Source organism: Falco biarmicus, chromosome 12 (genome assembly GCF_023638135.1).
Source record: "Falco biarmicus isolate bFalBia1 chromosome 12, bFalBia1.pri, whole genome shotgun sequence".
Taxonomy (NCBI): Eukaryota; Metazoa; Chordata; class Aves; order Falconiformes; family Falconidae; genus Falco; species Falco biarmicus.
The window spans coordinates 12,289,116-12,307,184 of NC_079299.1; the positions used below are offsets into that span (position 1 = coordinate 12,289,116).

An 18,069-nucleotide genomic window follows, 5' to 3' on the forward strand; every position below is an offset into this window, starting at 1 on the left:
TGTGGAGCTATGCTAGATAGTCCTAGAGAAACATCAGCAAGTATGAGATGGTAAGAGCAGTGGGTAGCAGTGAGCCAGCGGAGGGTAACAGCTGGAAGACTCATTGTAGGATTAGTTGTTTTACTTGACATTTTAAAAGGAATCTTGCATTTAGCTAAATCAACTACATATTCTAGCTCTGGGCAAGAGTTGAGAATTTAAGCACTGAGCATTGCCTATTAAAGATGCTGGGAGGTAGGTAATAATTCAAACATCTGCAAAGATTTAAAATGGGAAAGCTTAGAGTTAAATTGAAAATTGTAAAGATGTGAACTTTGCCTGTTTCATATCAGAAAAACTGTTGTTTAAATCCTTCACAGTAGTAGCTGACTAGATGTAATACTTCTGCAGAAGTTTTTAAACATAAGACTCTAGAATCAGTTTTTAAAAGTTAATTTTTAAGTGTCTGAAGGAGAAAGGAACAGAAATGTCACTGTTGTCAAGCAAACTCAGTCTTGAAGCAAAAGTTGCAGGAATCTTTTTATCAAGATGTGATGATGGATTCTTTATTGCTGTCAAACTGGATTTTTTTCTAAAAGATGCAATCTAGTTGTAACAAGGTTCCCTTTAGGGAATGCCCCTTCAGAGCAATCCTATGGCCTGCCTTTTACTGAAGGTCATGTTGCCATCTGTTCTTCTGGTCTTATAGTAAAGAAATTATGGAAGTTTTATTCATGAAAAATGCCCATGTTGCGTTACTTAAATGATGCTTGGGTTTCAGTGCTGAGCACAGGAAAATCCAAGTAACAGTTGCTGGGTACTCCACGTTTGACAACCAAATAAGGTATTTCAAGTATTCATTTATGTCCACCTCATTTTTAATACCTTGGGGAGAAATCTTGACCTCAATCTCTAAAAATATGGATTCTACAAATATGGCTTGAAAATTCTTTGAAGGTTAAAAAGAGGTAGAGTCTTTCCCCAAAACTTACTAAAGACTTCACAGCTAGTTAACACTGAGGAAAGGGAAATGTGCTGGGTGTTACCCATCTTTCTTCCTTGGATGTGGCTCATGCACAGGCAGGAACGTGGCCACAGGCTGTGTGCTGTCATAGGTCAGTGGGACATACGGGTGCAGGAGGGCACTGGGATGTGTCAGAGCATTTCTCCGCTTCTCTCAATGTGTTGACCAAAACTAAAATTGTTACTGAGTCATCATAACTGCATGCCTCAGCTAAATGTTCATACGATTGCAGTAATTGGTGCCTAACAGAGCTATTTTTTAAAGTTTTGGCTAATCTAGGCTGATGCCCCCACAGTACTGACATTTCTGGCAGCTTGGGAGGCTTTCCTGTGGAGCTACAAGATTCAGCACCTTTTTAATAAAAATGGAATTATGAAATGAGACTTGAGATTAGATGTTTAAAGAATGCACTTTTGGGCCTTGTGTTTAAATGTTGTGTTATTTCATCTCAGTTCAGGTTCTTTGTCCATATTTTGGTCTTCACATGCTGTTAAAATGCTCCCATTAGATTTTTGCTGCGTGCTGAGCTCTTGAAGGGGACGACATTATGGAGAACTACATAGCTTGCAAAGTAGAGGCTCCCTGTGTTTGCATGGCATATAACACGTGGGCTAGGAGACTTTGAAGGGTACAAAGCAGCATCCCTTCCCAGACAAAAATGAATGCTTGGAGAGGTAGAGAGGAACTGCTCTAAAAAGTATCCTTGCCATTAATATTTTTGGGTTTAACTTTGATTAAGATCCTTATTTGTAGCCCTATCAAATTCCACGTGAAAATTGCTGTGTAGGTCCAAACTTCTCTTCCTTTGTAGAACCTGTTTTCTTTTCCTTTGTACTTTTACTGCTTGTGGCAGCAGGTGTACATACATTAGCATAACAACCACATTTTCCTTGGATGCTACTCAAGCTGTTTAACCACTTAAAATTTGCTTTTTCCTCAACAATTGTAAGAAAACAGTCCATTTAAAACAGTTATTTGTGCTTTTTACAAGGACTTGCATTTAATCTTAAAAAAGACAGGGAAACAAATCCAAAATGCTGTTATGTAAAGTCTTTTCAATTACTGCTGAGCTTCGGATAGTTGTAACACTTTTGCTTAATACATAAATATGGAGCTGTCTTGAGAAAACGTGGCACTGGGGAGCTTGCAAAAAAGGAGACCGGTGACAGCTTCGCCTGGGCTTCCCAGAGACAAGTTGCTCTCAGACAGGCATTTATCCAGTGCCTTAGGAGTTAGTTAAAAGAAGCCAGGCCAAGAGTTGGAGGCTGTGTCCCCTGGCAAATGCGCGTAGGTTTGATTTGCCCCGCATGGGTGCAGCTGTCACATAAATCTATACGTATAAAAGATGTCAAGCAGGATGGGAGACCTGAGGATTGCATTTCTGCACTCAGGCAGCTGATCGCTGCTGTGGCGTACTTGCCTTGTAGCTGGTGTAAGGCCTCATGCGGAAAATGGGAGTTATGGGTCTCATTAGCATGGTAGCAGCTACCCATGGCAAAGGCAGTATTTATGTAATTGCTCCCTCCGCACACGTTCCTGTCCTGTTGCAGTCTGACCTCCTGAAGGCAAAGGAGGGAGGGTATGTTCAGGGCCCTGAGGCTGACCATCACACAGCGAGAAAGCTCCTCCACAGCCCAGCATGCTCGGCATCAGCAGGGCTCATCTAGGCAGTGTGACGGAAGGCAGCAGGGGCTGTGGGGAGATAAGCACTTCCAACAACTTGTCTCTCAGCGTTCACCTTTTTGCATTTGCTAGTAAATTTGCTTTTAGGTACTCCAGCATGGAGACCATGCTACCAGCTGCGTGAGATGCAGTGGCTAGTATAAGTATGGGTAGGGCTAGGTGTTAATAAGGTTTTGCTTGAGATTTGCTCCATTGCCCTCTCATCTGTGTATGGTGCTGTAGCAGGGCAGCTTCTGTCAAATATCTTACCCACTTATGTTACAAAAGCCAGTCATTAAATAGTGACAGGTACTCCAGTGCTTAGCAGACAAGGTGCCGAGTGGGCTGTGTGGAGCAGGGGCTGGCACAGACAAGGACTCTGTGAAGCAGCCTGGCCTCTAGCCCTTTCAAGCACCCAAGTGTTTTCCCTGATGGGTGACCATTGCACTACCCAGTCATATGCTCCTTCTGAGCTTTTAAGGAAAACACGCGGTCCAGATCCATAGGTCAGCCTGAGACTGCTCATGTACAACGACATGCTCATGTACAAAGTGACGTCAGCCCATTGACTGCACGGCTATCTGGCACAGCGCCGTGCGGGACGTGGATACAAATGCCAGGAGAAGGGAGGGCTTGGAGACACAGAATTTTGCAGAGACAAATTGACCTGGCTTGGTTTGCGGGGGCTTTGTGCCACCAGAGCCAGCCTCAGCCCACTGCTGGAGTGAGCCCCTGAGACCCGGCGTGGCATCGCTGGGCTTCAGCAGAGCGCGCAGGGCAGCTGCCCTAACGCCGGGCTGACACCCTTCCTTCAGCTGAAGCGGGGGCTGCCCGTGTGCGGGAAGCTGTTAGCCTGGAGCATTGTATTGATTCTCCCTTCCCAGCAAGTAACTGATTTTCTTCCACATCTAAGGATTACACTGCTTTGTCAGCTTTCTACTGAGCTCGCTGCAGACTGGGTTTCCTGGGGAGACAAAAAAATACTGTCAAGTACCCTGTTTTCTTATTCTTATCTCACATTTAGTTTCCTAATTGCGGCTTGGAAATAAAATATCCTTCCTGCTAATTTTATTCTTTTGTATTTGGGAAACGCTGCCAAGTCTGACAACTTCTTCCTTCCAAACACACAGCGTTAAGATGTTTTTTCCCCTGCTTCACAATGACAAAACTGTCAAGAAGCACTGGAGTCTGGAGAAACATGCATTTTGTGTGTGCCAGTGAAGCAGTGTTATTATGTTTAGTTTAATTTAAATCTGTCTGCAACAGAGGGATGGGTTTATTTACACATTTCCTAATAATGATTTGAATCTGAAAGTTATTTCTGCAGTGGAGTGTAAGGACTTTGAGTGGATTTTCCCAAAAGCAGCTAAAGAGATTAGGCATCAGTGTTGAGTAGAAGCTGGGGGCTACATCTTTTATTCTTCAGTTTAGGGGACCTCCCATTTTCAAACCAGACTAATTGCTAGTTCTTCTTTTATACCACACTGGAGGGTCTTTTTTGCTTGGAAAATACCAATACCAGTGTAAAACAGATGGACTTTTTGAAGAGAATGTGTGGCTGTCAAGTCTAGGGAAGAAACCTTGCCTGGCTGCACTTCAGGGTTGTGTGTGGGCACTGGGAAGCTTTCATCAATACCATGAGACCCTTGGGCTGCTCCCACAGAGATTGCTTAGCCTACAGGCTCAGGAGGATATAATTCGGAGGCTAGATGGAAAATTGATGTTTCTTTGTGCAAAAATGTCCCCTTTCCTATAGAAGTAAATCAAGACATGAAGCTCTTCCAGCTTCTGTAGTACAGAAGCCATGAACAGCTTCCCCATGTCTCGCAGAGCCCATTCCCTACTGTCCTTGTACCCTTGACTGTGGGACTGACTGGAGCTTTGCCTCATCCCTGAAGTGCAGGTTACTTCTAGAAGAAGGTGTGGGAAGGAAGGGAGGGCAAAAAGCACTTTGCAAACTGCTGTTGGTGAGTCCAGGGTAGTCTCTGCTGTACCCATTAGTGGCTGAGCTGCACTGAAATAATATCAGACCTCTTGCACGGCATGTAGCGAGTGAGCTCTGGGATGAGACTGATGTAAGACACAGGCAATGGCTCTTTGTAGTATTGGAGATTTGGTGCTAAACTACAGAGCCAGGAAAACAAATATAAGAAGTCACTTTTACCACAAAGTAGAACAAGTAACTTCCTGGGATCATTATATTTACAATGACGCTGCCTTGCTGACCTCTCAGAACTGGAGAAATCCTTTTCTTTTTTTTCCCTTTCTTTCTGGTGTTTTTAAGACAGATGGTATATGCTCTTAAATAATGAAATAAGCCACGTTCCACACAAGACACTTGAAAGGGTTGCTATAAATGTGCACAGGTTGTGTGTTTGTCAGTTAAAATAAATTTGTTCAAATAATTCTTTCTCTGCAACTTTTTACCCTTAACAAATGCACAGTTAATCACAGTGACATCTCTTTCTCCCTGTAGATTGTGTTCCGAAAAATCAGCGACGTCAAACGTGAAGAAGAGGAGAGAATGAAGAGGAAAAACGAAGCCCCTCTGATCTTACCCCCGGACCACCCAGTCCGCCGGCTGTTCCAGAGGTTCAGGCAGCAGAAGGAGGCGCGGCTGGCGGCAGAGAGGGGCAGAGATCCCGATGACCTGGATGTGGAGAAGGGCAACGTTTTGGGGGAGCACTCCTCCACCCGCGCGGTGGTCAAAGCCAGCATTGTGACAGTACGGGAGAGTCCGGCGACCCCTGTCTCGTACCAGTCTGCTTCAACGTCAGGGGCCTCTGACCAGGCAAAGCTGCAGGCCCCGACATCGGAGTATGCTGGATGCAAAGTGTCGGGGGACTACCCTCGACGCAAAGGCTGGGCCAAATTCAAAGACGCCTGTGGGAAAGGTGAAGACTGGAACAAGGTCTCTAAAGCAGAGTCCATGGAGACTTTACCAGAGAGAACTAAAGCTTCGGGAGAAGCTACTCTGAAGAAGACAGACTCTTGTGATAGCGGCATTACAAAAAGTGACTTGCGCTTGGATAACGTTGGGGAGACAAGAAGCCCGCAGGACCGCAGCCCGGTCCTCACCGAGGTCAAGCATTCCTTTTATCCCATCCCAGAACAGACTCTTCAGGCCACCATGCTAGAAGTGAAACACGAGTTGAAAGAGGACATCAAGGCTTTAAACACAAAAATGACCAATATAGAAAAACAGCTCGCTGAGATACTTAGGATATTAACCTCAAGAAGAAGTTCCCAGTCACCACAGGAATTGTTTGAAATATCAAGGCCCCAGTCTCCAGAATCAGAAAAAGATATGTTTGGAGCTAGCTGAGGTGTTTATTTTTAAAAACAAACAAACAAACTGACAAACAAAGAAACACCCCCCACCCCCAGCATTTTAAATTTAATCTTTCTTGAAAACGAGTGAGGGACCAGTTCACTAAGCATGTTCCCTGTGTCTAAAAAGGTACGGTAACAGGAATTGCAACCTCATGTCAAGATGGCAGCTGAGTGAAGCCTTTTTGACAGCAAGGGTACAGTTTCTAAAGTTTTTCTTTCCCCCATTGCTGCCCATTCTCCCCCTCCCCTCCTCCCCCACTTCCCCTCTCTCCCTTGTGATGTTAGAATAAGAATTCCGACAGCAGCAGCCATCCCCGTGAGCCCCAGGTGACCTTGGAGGTTTTTGGAGCATGCCTTACGTCGTTAGCTTGGGTTTTGCCTATATGAATAAGCACTTGCCAGGGTGCTTGTGTTTTCAGCGTTTGGTGGGTTGGTTGTTTTTTTTTTAAGCTGCTGCTGTCACTGTCTCAGTCACCTGTACAGCATGTTAAATGTCACAGTATATTTTCATATGTCTGTAATAATGCAAAAAGCAGTAGGAGATGTATTTAATTTCAGTAGAATGTGTGCTACTTGGTACTGGAGGTTTTTTTGGGTAGTCAAAGAAAGGGCTAAAAAGATGAAAAAGGTTGTACTTTGCAACTGCCAACTGGCATATTGCTAAATCAATTGTGTTTAACACCATCCTCAACAATAGCCACGGTATTTCAGGTTTATTAATAAACAGGATATTCCCCATTCTCATTCACTGAGTCAAGGATGCTGAATTTAAAAAACTTAAGTCCTCTCTCAGATGTCTTTGAATATTTATTACTTTTGTTTTCAACTCCAGCCACTGGAGGACAGAGGGCTGGGTGTGCAGCATAGCCCACTGCACAACATACTGTGAACATCAATAACAGGTCCTGCAGATTTGCCTTCCCATGAAAATATACTGTGGCATTTATGTCCTGGTTTTGCTACAAATCTGCTCTTTTAATTCTTGTTAAATTCTTATTCAGAAGTTTCTGTTTTGATAATGTTCATTGTAGCCAAAGGCTTTCACAGAACTTTGAAAGATTATAGATTGTGGCATTTTCCTCTACATCCAGATGTATTGCTCCTGATCTAATCTAGCTGGTAAGCAAATGGCTAGTAGAGGTAGAAATACAGTGCTTACTGTATACAAGTGCTATTGTAGCAAGGAAACAAAAAGAACTGCTTCTTAAAGAAGGAGATGTTTCCAAAACTTATATTTTCATAACTTTTTTTTGAGGAAGATTGAAGCACTTTACCAAAACTACTCTTCATTATTTGTTAGATAGGGTAGCATAGCTGGTGTCATGGCTTGGGTTATCACCTTGGGATGCAGGTGTATATTCACAGTATATTCTCTCCACTGATCCGGTATGTTCACTATTTAACATTAGGTTAGAGCTCAGCCACATGGTGCAACACTTTTTGGTTTTCATTTCTTTAATGGCGATAGGTCTATAACAGTGTGGAAGTAGTTAAGTCCCACTCTTTTTCCACGGTACTAATTCATTTACAAAAATCACATGATTTTTTTGGGGAAGATTTTTGTTCACATTAAGTAAGGAAGAGACAAGGAAAACAACCCATTTGAAACGATTTCTGCTGGCCTGATGATTGCACGGTGCCATGCGGAACTGTGTCGGGCATCCCTGGGGAAGTGTGAGCCCACTGATGAACTGGCACAGTGGTGGGGCCGTGCAGTGCAAAGCTCAGGTCTTGAAGTCAGTGTATTTATTTGTATCTGTTCCTGCGGTATCTGCCCTTGCTCTCAAAGATGCTGATTATTCCGAGCGCAGCACCACCACTTCCAGGTCTAGAGGCAGCTGGTTTAGGATTGGATTTCAAGGGGCTTTCTCACACGCTGGACTGATATGGAAGTGCCCACAGATGGTGAGCTCTTGCCTAAGGACTGAAATATTCCCGAGAAACAGCTATTGGGATCAAATCTGTAAGTTACCTTTTCTCTCCCACAAAAGGCAAGAGAGCGGTGACTTGCTCTGAAACTGAGATGCCATTTCCTTAATTCCTGGTTCCACATTTAGGTTTTTCCAGTGGTAACTGGTGTCTTTTACACTTACGCACTGCCGACGTACAGTACTGAGGAAGGCTCTCTTTGACCAAAGTCACGCTGTGTGTTTGGTGCTTTAATGAGGATAAGTGGCAACAGTTACCTGTAGTAGCTATGGCATAATTGCCCTAAGAAATCCATATAACAATGATTTTGGTTAGAAACTGTTGAAGGATTTTTTTTCTTTCTAGCTTCCTCAGTCAGCACATTAATTGGATAATGAAATTATGCCTACGTAAACCACAGGTGTACTGATATACAAGGATTTATAATCGATGCCCAAAAGTTCCAGCAAGTTTTGGGAGGTTGGCATGGAGACAGTTGCCTAATCCAGGTAAATTCCTCATCAGCATTATGTTCCTGACACTAGGTTTTCTTTGTAAAATTTTTGAAAAGCTGAAAGTCTTGCTGAATTTAGCAAGCACTTTGTGAAAGCGTCACCCATTTGCCTGCAGTTGGATAAACGCAGACATTAGCTTATCCCAGGTGGATGAGGGAGGAAATATTTATAACCTCCAAAGTATGTGCCTAGTATCTCCATAATTCCAGTGCGGACATACAATTAAATGTGAAGTTGCAGGTTGCCTGGCCCTTTGCTGCTGCTACTGAGTTGATGTTTCTCAGTGGTATTTTTATGTACCCTCAGGGATATGTTAAAGGTTATTCTGGTGTTGCAGACTGCCCAGGTCTGGAGTCATGGCAGGGTCAGCCCTACAAGCCCCATAATTAGCCACAGCTGTGAATAAAGGAGGACAAGTCCCCATTCACTGGGGGTACTGGTCACGTAGCCCAGTGTTTGGTACAGTGCTGCACTCCTGCACACCCTGCGTGGCAACAGGTGGGTGCAGCACGTCTTTTTTAAAGGCTTTTTTGAGGCTGTTATAATGGCCTGTAAAGCCATTTATAATCCATTTGTAAAGCCTTCAGAGATAGTAATACACTCCTGAATTATGCTTAAAATTTAATGTCTTCGAAGATTATGGCCAAATTTGGTGGTGTTATGGGTCCTGAAACTCCAGAGAAACTCTGCTCCCTACCAATGACACCTTCAGGGCGTTTGCTCCAGGTCAGCACTGACAGCGGTCAACGTCACTGAGATTTGCACAGCTGTAACTGAGATCAGACCCATTTTATTATGATTTTATGAACTGGCAGGAACTACAACTAGTTGTCACCCCTCAGTAGCCTGTATATGTTGTAAGAGAATTTGAAAAAATTATATGCTCTAGGATGAGCTTTGGTCTTTGGATTCCTGGGCTACCAAGTGGTTAAAATGAGCAGAACCTTGCCCACTGTGGGACTAGTCACTCCTTTGAACCTCGGACTAATTGGGACCTGTGCTGTAGCGCCCAGGCTCTGCTGATGCAGCGCTTCTCCTTTAGAGGGTGGTTGAAAGCCCCTGTGTTACAAATCTGTCTTTCTCTATTGAACCTTATGCTTAGCTGCCTGCGGCTGGACAGCACACGCACCCACTGTAATTGTGACTTGTTCCTTCATTTTATTTGTCAGCTTTTCCTTTTTCTTTTGTTTCTCTCTTACATGTTGGCCAAGCCTTTTCACTTAAATTATTTTCTAGCTTAGAAATGAATGATCTCTGAACATAGGACTCTGCCCCTTAACAACTAAATGCTTGTACATACTATGAGAAATAAGAAAAAACAAAAAGCCTCAGTTTTAACTGTGTTCTGGCATAGTGCTCTGCCATTTAACAACCTGCTAAATAACCTGCATTAATCTAAAAGACATGGTGTGTTCCATTTTTACTATACAATGGAATTAGGTTTCAATCCAAAGAAGGTGGTTGAGAAGAAGGAGCCTGGGTTATGGTTTTGCAAAATGGGAACTTTTAAAAAGTTCATGTTAGAACGAATATCAAGATGCAGGACAGGATTAAAAAAGCAAAACCCAACCCTCACCCCTGCTGTGTTCAGATACATTTACTTCTGTCTGGTATTACATGTATACTTCTAAACCCACCATTCTTGCTTTAAATCTCTTTCACAGCGTTGCCCTGAATCCCAGCGAACACCCTGTTTAACAGCTTTGAAGGTGATGTTCTGTTTCTACAGTACTTCCCTTTAATGAACTGAACAAGATATTTACTGTGAATATCTGGTGATATATTTTCACTCTTAACCAGTCTGTGAAAGAATTTAATACATTTGTCTTTACTATATAAACAGGGTGTATGATTACACTTGTGCAGATGCGTGTACATACACACACATATATATAATATCTATGTATAGATAAGTCTATGGATTGCGTTTCTGTTAAGTAAAAGCGCATCCCTCATTTAACAATTCCGGTTCAAGAAGGGAGCTTTAAATCTTCCCAGTAGACATCCACAGAATGTCCTAGCTAGTATCATGTCTGTTAACTGTTGAACTTTTAAGGCCATGATTTTTGGTTTCTCTAGTTGGCCTCAACTTTATACTGTTAGTCTGGCAAATATTGTGACTGAGAGAAGATCTGGCAAGCATTGTGATAGCCAGGAAGCAGAAATACACGTGACATTGGAAGAATGCTGTATCGTAGTCGGTGGGAATAAACTAGTATTTGTTGCTCACAGTATCTCTGAAGCTAGGCTACCCTGGTAGTGCTTCTTGTGGCTTCTCCTGCAAGAGGGATGGTGGAATAAATGGATTTCTTTTTTCTGGTGCCAGAGGCTGTCTCAAAGATGCTGAGCCTATCCTTCTTCTCATGGGCAGCATAACACATGGTTGCTGCACCTCTGCTTTCTTGTCCTGGTGTTAGGTGGTGAAAAGCATCTTCTACTGAATTTTTCATTTCCATGTAGTCTCCTGTGAGTCTATTGGCAATAACAGTCTGTGTTTTTCAGCTGCACTTCCAATTTATTAAGACAAACCTTTTCGAGAGCGTCCCGTGCAGGGGAAGCTCCAGAAATTTGAGGTGAGGCACAGTAGGATACTGTATCCTCCTTGTTGTGGCAAGCATTGATTCCATTAAATAAAAATAAAGCTTTTTGCAATAAGATATACCCAACATTTAGCCTTAAGACCCTTTCATAAGTGATATAATTCAAACTGTGATTCCATTCTCCTTCCTTCTTAATGTTCTGTAGTATTTACGGTGTTGCCTAAAGATGAAGCACTTTGATTTGCTTTCTAAATCTAATGGAGATCACTTGCTGGTAATCACATTTCTTTCTCCACTTAATGCCTTCTTATTAGGGTAATGAATTACTCCAGTAACCCTCTCCCCTCAGAAAACAGAGAGACGTAACTATCATCTAAGCACTTTTGTGTATCAGGGAGCTAACCTGTCATCTCACAAAAGTGTTTGTTTCGAAGATTTTTTTTTTTTTCCAGTGTGACAAAGCTAATGTGAATTTACCTGCAAGTGTAATTCGTCAAGCTGATTGTTGAGTGTTGTGTAAACATATTCGATGTGTAATCCCAGAACATCTCTGTAACTGGATCTAAATGCCTAAGGTTATCGAAACAGTTTGGGGTTTCCACTAACTGTTCTGAAAGGCTCACGGGTTTTTTCTTCTTCCCACTGAATCTGTGACCACTAACATAGAAAAAGAATAATTTTAGCTGTAGATGAAAGAAGTTCAATAATCTTGTATCAGGATGAACTGCTATATAAAGAAATACCAAGTTTTCTAATGAATGTGTTATATTATTGTACCTACATACAATCAATATTTGTACATCTGTTGGAGACCTGTCTGCGTTTCAGTATTTAGCCACTACTGCATGGACACTTTATTGATATGCAGTTAATGCAGTTGCTTTGGCGCTTTTCAATGTACTTCACTTGTTTTTATCCTTTCAGAAATCCACCACATACTCTTGGTTCTTTTTCTTTGCATTTGTCACTTTGTTCAATGAAGCATGACTAGAAAAAGAGAACGAGTAGATACTATTTTTGTGGTCAGCAAAGCAGCTGCCAGTAGATAGACAGTGTGTGTATGTATGTATTTATATGCACTGTCTGGGAATGTTTCAGTTACAAATGCAGCCACCTACATTAACGATAGCCCTATTCAACATTTTTAAACAAGCACAAATAATATTTGTAAAAAAAAAAAGTTTAATTTTATTTATTATAGTAATAAACTATTTTATACATTACAGTTGCTTTGGTGTGCTTTTCTATGTGCTGAATACGTGCTGATAAGATCAGCAAGGGGGGGGTAAGTTACTGTGTAGAACTTCTGGCTAGCCATTTTGTTGCTGTTGGTTTGTGTCATCTTGAGTGTTATCAGTAGAGAAGTTTGATATTGCTATTTTGGTCGTAAATAATTCAGGTTGTTTCCTCAGATTTCTGTCGCTGTGTATCAGTACAATCGGGATTTACACTGCCAGGGTCACTGTAAACTGAACTCGGGTGTTCTGTGAAGGGAATATCCTGGCACCCCGGCGGTGTCCCACACTGTGGACTCCAGTGTCTTCTCTGGGCCAGGTGTCTGCTGAGCAGGAACGAGATCACCAGAGGTCTGGCTGCGACCTGTCTCAAACGATGCTTTGATAGCCTGAGGGTACCCGTGTCTGTAGTCCGTCTGTGTTCACTACTGCGGTATCTGAGAACTATTACGGAACTTGTGGAAACCAGAGTGCTAGACATCAAAGAGGCTTCTGCTGTCTGTCATCTGCTGCAGAAGGAGGTGACCTTACCACGGACTTACGTGAAGACGAAAGCAACAGGAATGATGCCCCTAGTAGCGTGTCACCTGCCAGCGACACTGGCAGCAATGATTATTATTTTGTTGGCTACCTCAGCAAAGAAATCGACAACCGAAGGTGGCAGGAACCAGAGATCCTTTCAGGTCGGGACGAGCACACATGACAGGATCACGCGCAGCAGCCATTCCTGCAGGCCAGCAGCCGCTCTGGACGTGCACATAAAGTTTTAGTCTTTAGGATGTCAGCCTGGACCCAGTGAGCTTTGTGCCCATTTTTGTGGTACATTCTCCATCCTCTTGCTTGAGGGTCTGGTGAACGCGGCTGTCACCTGTATTAAGACACTTAATGGGATTGTGAATCTCGTTTTCAAAAGAACAGCAATAAAGAATAAGCTTTCAGACTGCAGAGCTGAGGCTAAACTGTACTGAGAGCAGCCAAGGAGCACAATGAGGAGCTATTTTTAACACGGTTTGTGCATCCACTGTAGTATGTGGTGTGACAGGATCTCCAGTCGCTAGCATTGTTTCACTGGCCAGGATGAAAATCCAGCTTTCTTTTGCCTAATGTTATACCGTATATTCCCTGTGCTTACTGGAGAAGGTAAAATTACCAGAGTGAAGGCATGTACTTTTGGGGGTTTATTTTGAGGTCTCTAGAGGCTGTTCTCATGTTCTGAATTCTCCTTTATTTTCTTTGCTCGGGCTTTTCCTTCATCCTTAGCAGCCTCCCTGGCTGTGCTGCAAGCTTCCATTAGTGCAGAGAGGGACAGCATTGCCCACACAGTGTTCTGCATCCCAGCTCCCCTCCCCTCCTCAGCCCCTCAGAATTTCAAGCTCAAGGTTTGTAACTACACTTTTTCCCCAGATTTGTGTGCCAGATACCGAAGGCTTGTGTTCCACGTGCTGGCCCACCAGGCCTGGACTCAGATGAGCAGCGTCAGCCCCATCAGCAAAGAGCAGCCCCGACCCACCTGTGCCAGCCCCCTGCTCTTATTGACAGCACCTGGGAGCATGTTCAGAGCAGGGACAAAAGGTTTCCAGGCCATGTGGTGTGTGCTGTGGCTTCTGACTTTTCTCATCGATAACTGCAGGTATTGCTGCTTCTGTTTTGTTCTGAGTTAGCGTGTGCAGAGCAGCACCTACGCGATGCCTGGAGGTGTGCTTCGGGCTGGAGCTTGTGTAGTGCCCCACACAGGGAAGGGCTTGGGGCTGTGAAGGAGCACCTCGCTGGCAGCACCGCCTGGCAGAGGGCCCGCACCTGTGGAGCCTTCCTCGCCTCTTTGCTGCTGTGTGTGTGGCAGCTCTTGGGGACCCGTCCCCAGGGGTGCAGGGGCTTTACCTGGCCAGGTCTGTGGCCCTGGGACACTGGACTGGAGGGGCGGCAGCAGCGACTCCCGGGGCGGTCCGTGGTGTGTCGGCTCATGGCGAGGTGAGTGTTGCATTTTGCAATTTGAATTTTGTATTTGGTAATGAAGTTTCTTTAATTACTCTGTGGTGCATTTTAGTGTTTCTGTTGAGGTCAGAAGCACTCGGGCTCAGGGGTAAACACAACCAGCATAAACCAGCTCTTCTGTGCAATAGCAATGTCTTATTTGCTGCCTCCTCCATCACTGAAGGAATATCAAAGCTGTTTCTGTTCAGTGTGTGGCAGCAACACGTCTGCCTGGTGTGGGAGGGTGCTCGGCACAGCCCACCAAAACTCGGGGGGCCCCTCGCTTGGCAAGAGAAGGCTGCTGCGCTCCAGCCTGCCCGCCCACGGCAGGCGCCGAGACTGGAGGTGGCCTTGGCTGCTGAGTTGCTTTCCGTGCTTGCCTTGTGCCCGACTGAGGTAGGGTTGTTATTACGGCGTATCCAATTGGAAAATGCTGAGAAGGAAGCGGTGTTGCTATGGTATTTATTACTGCCAGTGGTGTGAGGGGTTTAATTGCAACAGGCACATAGCATATAAAGAGTATTAGCAAATACAAACGATTTTCACCTAGAAGATTGAGGGTTTTGTTCCTCTCACTCTTATTCACCACAACCTCAGTGTTGGTATGTGGAAGCTGGGGGGGAATAACCTGTCCTATTTTAGACTGAGTAAAAACCTGTGAGAGATCCAAAGCGAGCATTAGAGTAACTGAACTCCCAACATGTCTGTCAGAAGCAGATAGGAGACGCCTGCACACAGCTGTATCTGTGAAAGACCTGCTCAGACCTTGTCTTTTTGTTTGTTTTTTCCTTTCCCCCCTTTCTAATTAAGTGCAAGCCCCCATGTAGCACAGCCAAGTTCAAATTTTAGCTGCCCCATGGCACAGGTGTAGGTTTAAAACAAACTTAACTTTGGCAGGTTCATCTACTATGATGGACTCTCAAGCTTTTCCCTAAAATTCCCACCTGGTACTGATGGAGGCAGGAGTGCGTGAGCAACCTCCAAAAGCTTGCTTTTGAAATTACTTTTGTTGCTCTACACAGTGATTTATTTTTGTTGGGGTTTTTTGTTTGGTTGATTGGACTGTTTGGTTTTTTTAAAGCTTTGCTCACTTGTAGAGTTCTCCTTGAACATGTTTCTGTTCAGGTAGATGAGGAATGAGGCAAAGGTACGGCTTTGCTGTTAATGCCTGCCTGGGGGGACATGCAGCCCCTGTGAATGTCACCGCAGTTTATCTGTGCAAATCTGAGGGGGACGTGCTTTGGTACAGGTATTTTTCTTCTCCTAGCTGAAATACACATCTTGGGGAGAAAGAAACTGTGCTGGACTATCAATTACGCGTGTGGATCTCCTATAGAACAGGAGCACTATGGCCTCCTCTTCAGCAGGGGTTACCGCTGCGGGGGGACGCTAAGCAGCCGTAGGGCCCCGAGCGCCGCATTAAACCTGGGAGCCACTGTGTGCTCAGCAGTAGGACCCAGACAGCTCAACAAGAAATGGTTCCCTGCAGGCGGGGGCTTACAGTGCAGGAAAATACAGATGGCTTTCGAACCTCCCTGGCAATCTTTTTTTAGTGAGTTTTACAGTTAAGCAGAAGGTATTTTAGAAGAACTAACGATAACAGGAAAATTTATTGAACATTCTCAGCTGTGGCGTGAGGATAAGAAGGAGAGCTACGATAATCCCTATGTAGCCCCAAGTCAAAATAAAGTATTTGTTTTGGTTTTCCTTTGGAATGATAACACTGCACATGCAACCATATTAAACCTGGCTATCGGAAGTGCGGAGACAGAAATATAAACTAAAACAGTTCAGCTGGAACCTACGCTGAAAAAATGCTTCTTTAAAGAAAATGTGCAGAAACTGTGCATGAACCACTGCATGAAACTACCGTTCTGGCAGCAAGAATTGTAATTAGCTCTATAAAATGGGGGTGGGCATGGCTCGTTTGTGAACTGCAAATAAAGCAGCAGCAGTCAGGTGTGCTTAGAAGCTGCAGGCTGGTTGCTGTGACCTCAGTGGTAGCCCAGGTGTTGGGAGAAGAGTCTAAGGTGGTGGCAGTAAAGGGAAGACGTGTAGAACATAGCCAAAGCACAGCCTTGGGTACGTGTCCTGGTGGGTTGAATCTGCTGCATTTCCTTTGCCCAGGAAAATTGGTTATGGAAGAAACCCAGCTGTGTCTCAGGAAAGCATCGAAAGCAAGCTTAGGAAAACAGAGGGTGAGAGCGTGAGTGCAGTCTGCAAACCCACCAAGGGACAGGCAGCAGGAAGGGAGCAGGAGTAGCTAAACGAAGGCACAATGATGGCCCAAAACCAAATGGGACTGACTGCCCAGGGAGCCCCTTAGGCTGGAGGTTAGAAAGGGCTGTAGCCCTCCCGAGTTACCATCATTCCAGCAGCTGCTGTAGCTTCGGTAGCGGTAGGAGCTGTGAGGTACTTCACCCTGCCTGGTTGTCATAGGGTCACCCTATGTTGTCATAGGGACACCCTGCCAGTGTCATAGCGTACCCTTGTGTTACTGCCAGAAGCCTTAAGATTTGAAAGATTTTGCTTGGAAATATTATTATTATGAGAATGCTATTTTTCTTAAAGCAGAAGTTTCTTCAACCAACATTAAGTAATAGGCAGTGCATGGTCTCCAAGTACTCAAAAAGCAGTATGCTGTTGTGTTTTGAATGACTGTCATAATTTTTAAATTTCTATACCACGTAAGGGCTCATATTAAACTTGCAGTTGTTCTTGGTGTCAGAGGTTATTGGCATAACCGTTCAAGGAAAGCAGGACATCTCAGAGACGGAAGACCCTTTGTAGGTCTTGTATTTTTACCAAGCAATGTTTGGCAGGATTTGATCAGATTGAGGAATTCTGAGAATAACCTCGGCGAACAGTGCTAAAGTCTGGGCAGATGGCACCAGCAGTGGAGTGCGAATTGTGTCAAGGGTCATCACAGGTGACAAGCTCTAAGCTCAGGACGCAGAGCTCGCTTGCTCACATATCCCTAGTGACCTTCTGGGACATCGCTGTCTGGAGTGCCAGGGGCTCAAAACCTTCCTGGGGCTTGAAGGGGTTAAAAGCACTTAGTTTCTCCAAACCCTTATGCTTGTTGCCAGGCGGGGAGGAGGTGCAGTCAGAGGTTCCCCTGCTGATGCATCCTTGAGTCTCCAAGTCTGCCAAGGTTTTCTCCATGGTTCTTCCTCCTCTGTGTTTGCCATTGCGTAGCACAGTTCACCATGGGTCTGTGGTGCCTGGTGGTGAAGTGGAGCCCAGGGTGGGCAGGGTGTTGACGCTGCTGCATGCTATTTTAGCGTAAAGTAAAGCCACATGTGGGGAGGGCGCTAAAGGGGAGTGAGTTACCTCCCCAGGCCGCAGCTCTGCCTGTGCTGGGGGCCCGGCAGGTGATGGTGGGGCTGGGCAAGCGCTGGGCTCGCTCACTAGGCAGCTGGCCCTGGGCAGATGTTTGCCAAGATGGGACCTAGGCCGTGCCCTCACTGTGTCTGCAGCACCGTCCTGAGAACTGAACCTGCTCACGCAGTGGCCTTGAGGCAGGATGCCAAGAGGTGGGCGAAGGCAGCTGAGAGATTGCTGAAGCAGCCCGGAGCAGAGATGTGACAAAACGAATGTTATTAGCCTGTAATTTCAGCAAAACTACCACCTCAGCACAAAACTATTACCACAAGAGTAAAGAAAGCCATAACTATAAATTAGCAGTAACATAAAGAACTGTCTCATAAATGCTTATTTTTATCTCTGTGATTTGGCTTACTATAAGGCAATCCTCCCACATACCTGAGACCCTAAAACCTTAACCCTTCCAGCAGCACTCTGGGGAAAAAAAAATCAACAGGATCTTCTTTTTTCCCCTAAGACTTTCCTTTTAGATTCATTTACCAACAGTGTGGATGTTTCTGGTCTTCTAGTATCAT

At 44.5% G+C, this 18,069-nt stretch overlaps 1 protein-coding gene across 1 annotated transcript in view; it reads left to right on the forward strand.

The window, feature by feature from the left end:
• Positions 1-12,109, forward strand: part of KCNH1 (potassium voltage-gated channel subfamily H member 1) — a 187,396-nt gene extending 175,287 nt beyond the window's left edge. Inside the window, exon 11 of the mRNA XM_056357700.1 lies at positions 5,142-12,109. Within this exon, the coding sequence (XP_056213675.1) occupies positions 5,142-5,990 (849 nt within the window). The 3' untranslated portion in view covers positions 5,991-12,109. The remainder of the gene's footprint in view (positions 1-5,141) is intronic.
• Positions 12,110-18,069: the final 5,960 nt, after the last annotated feature.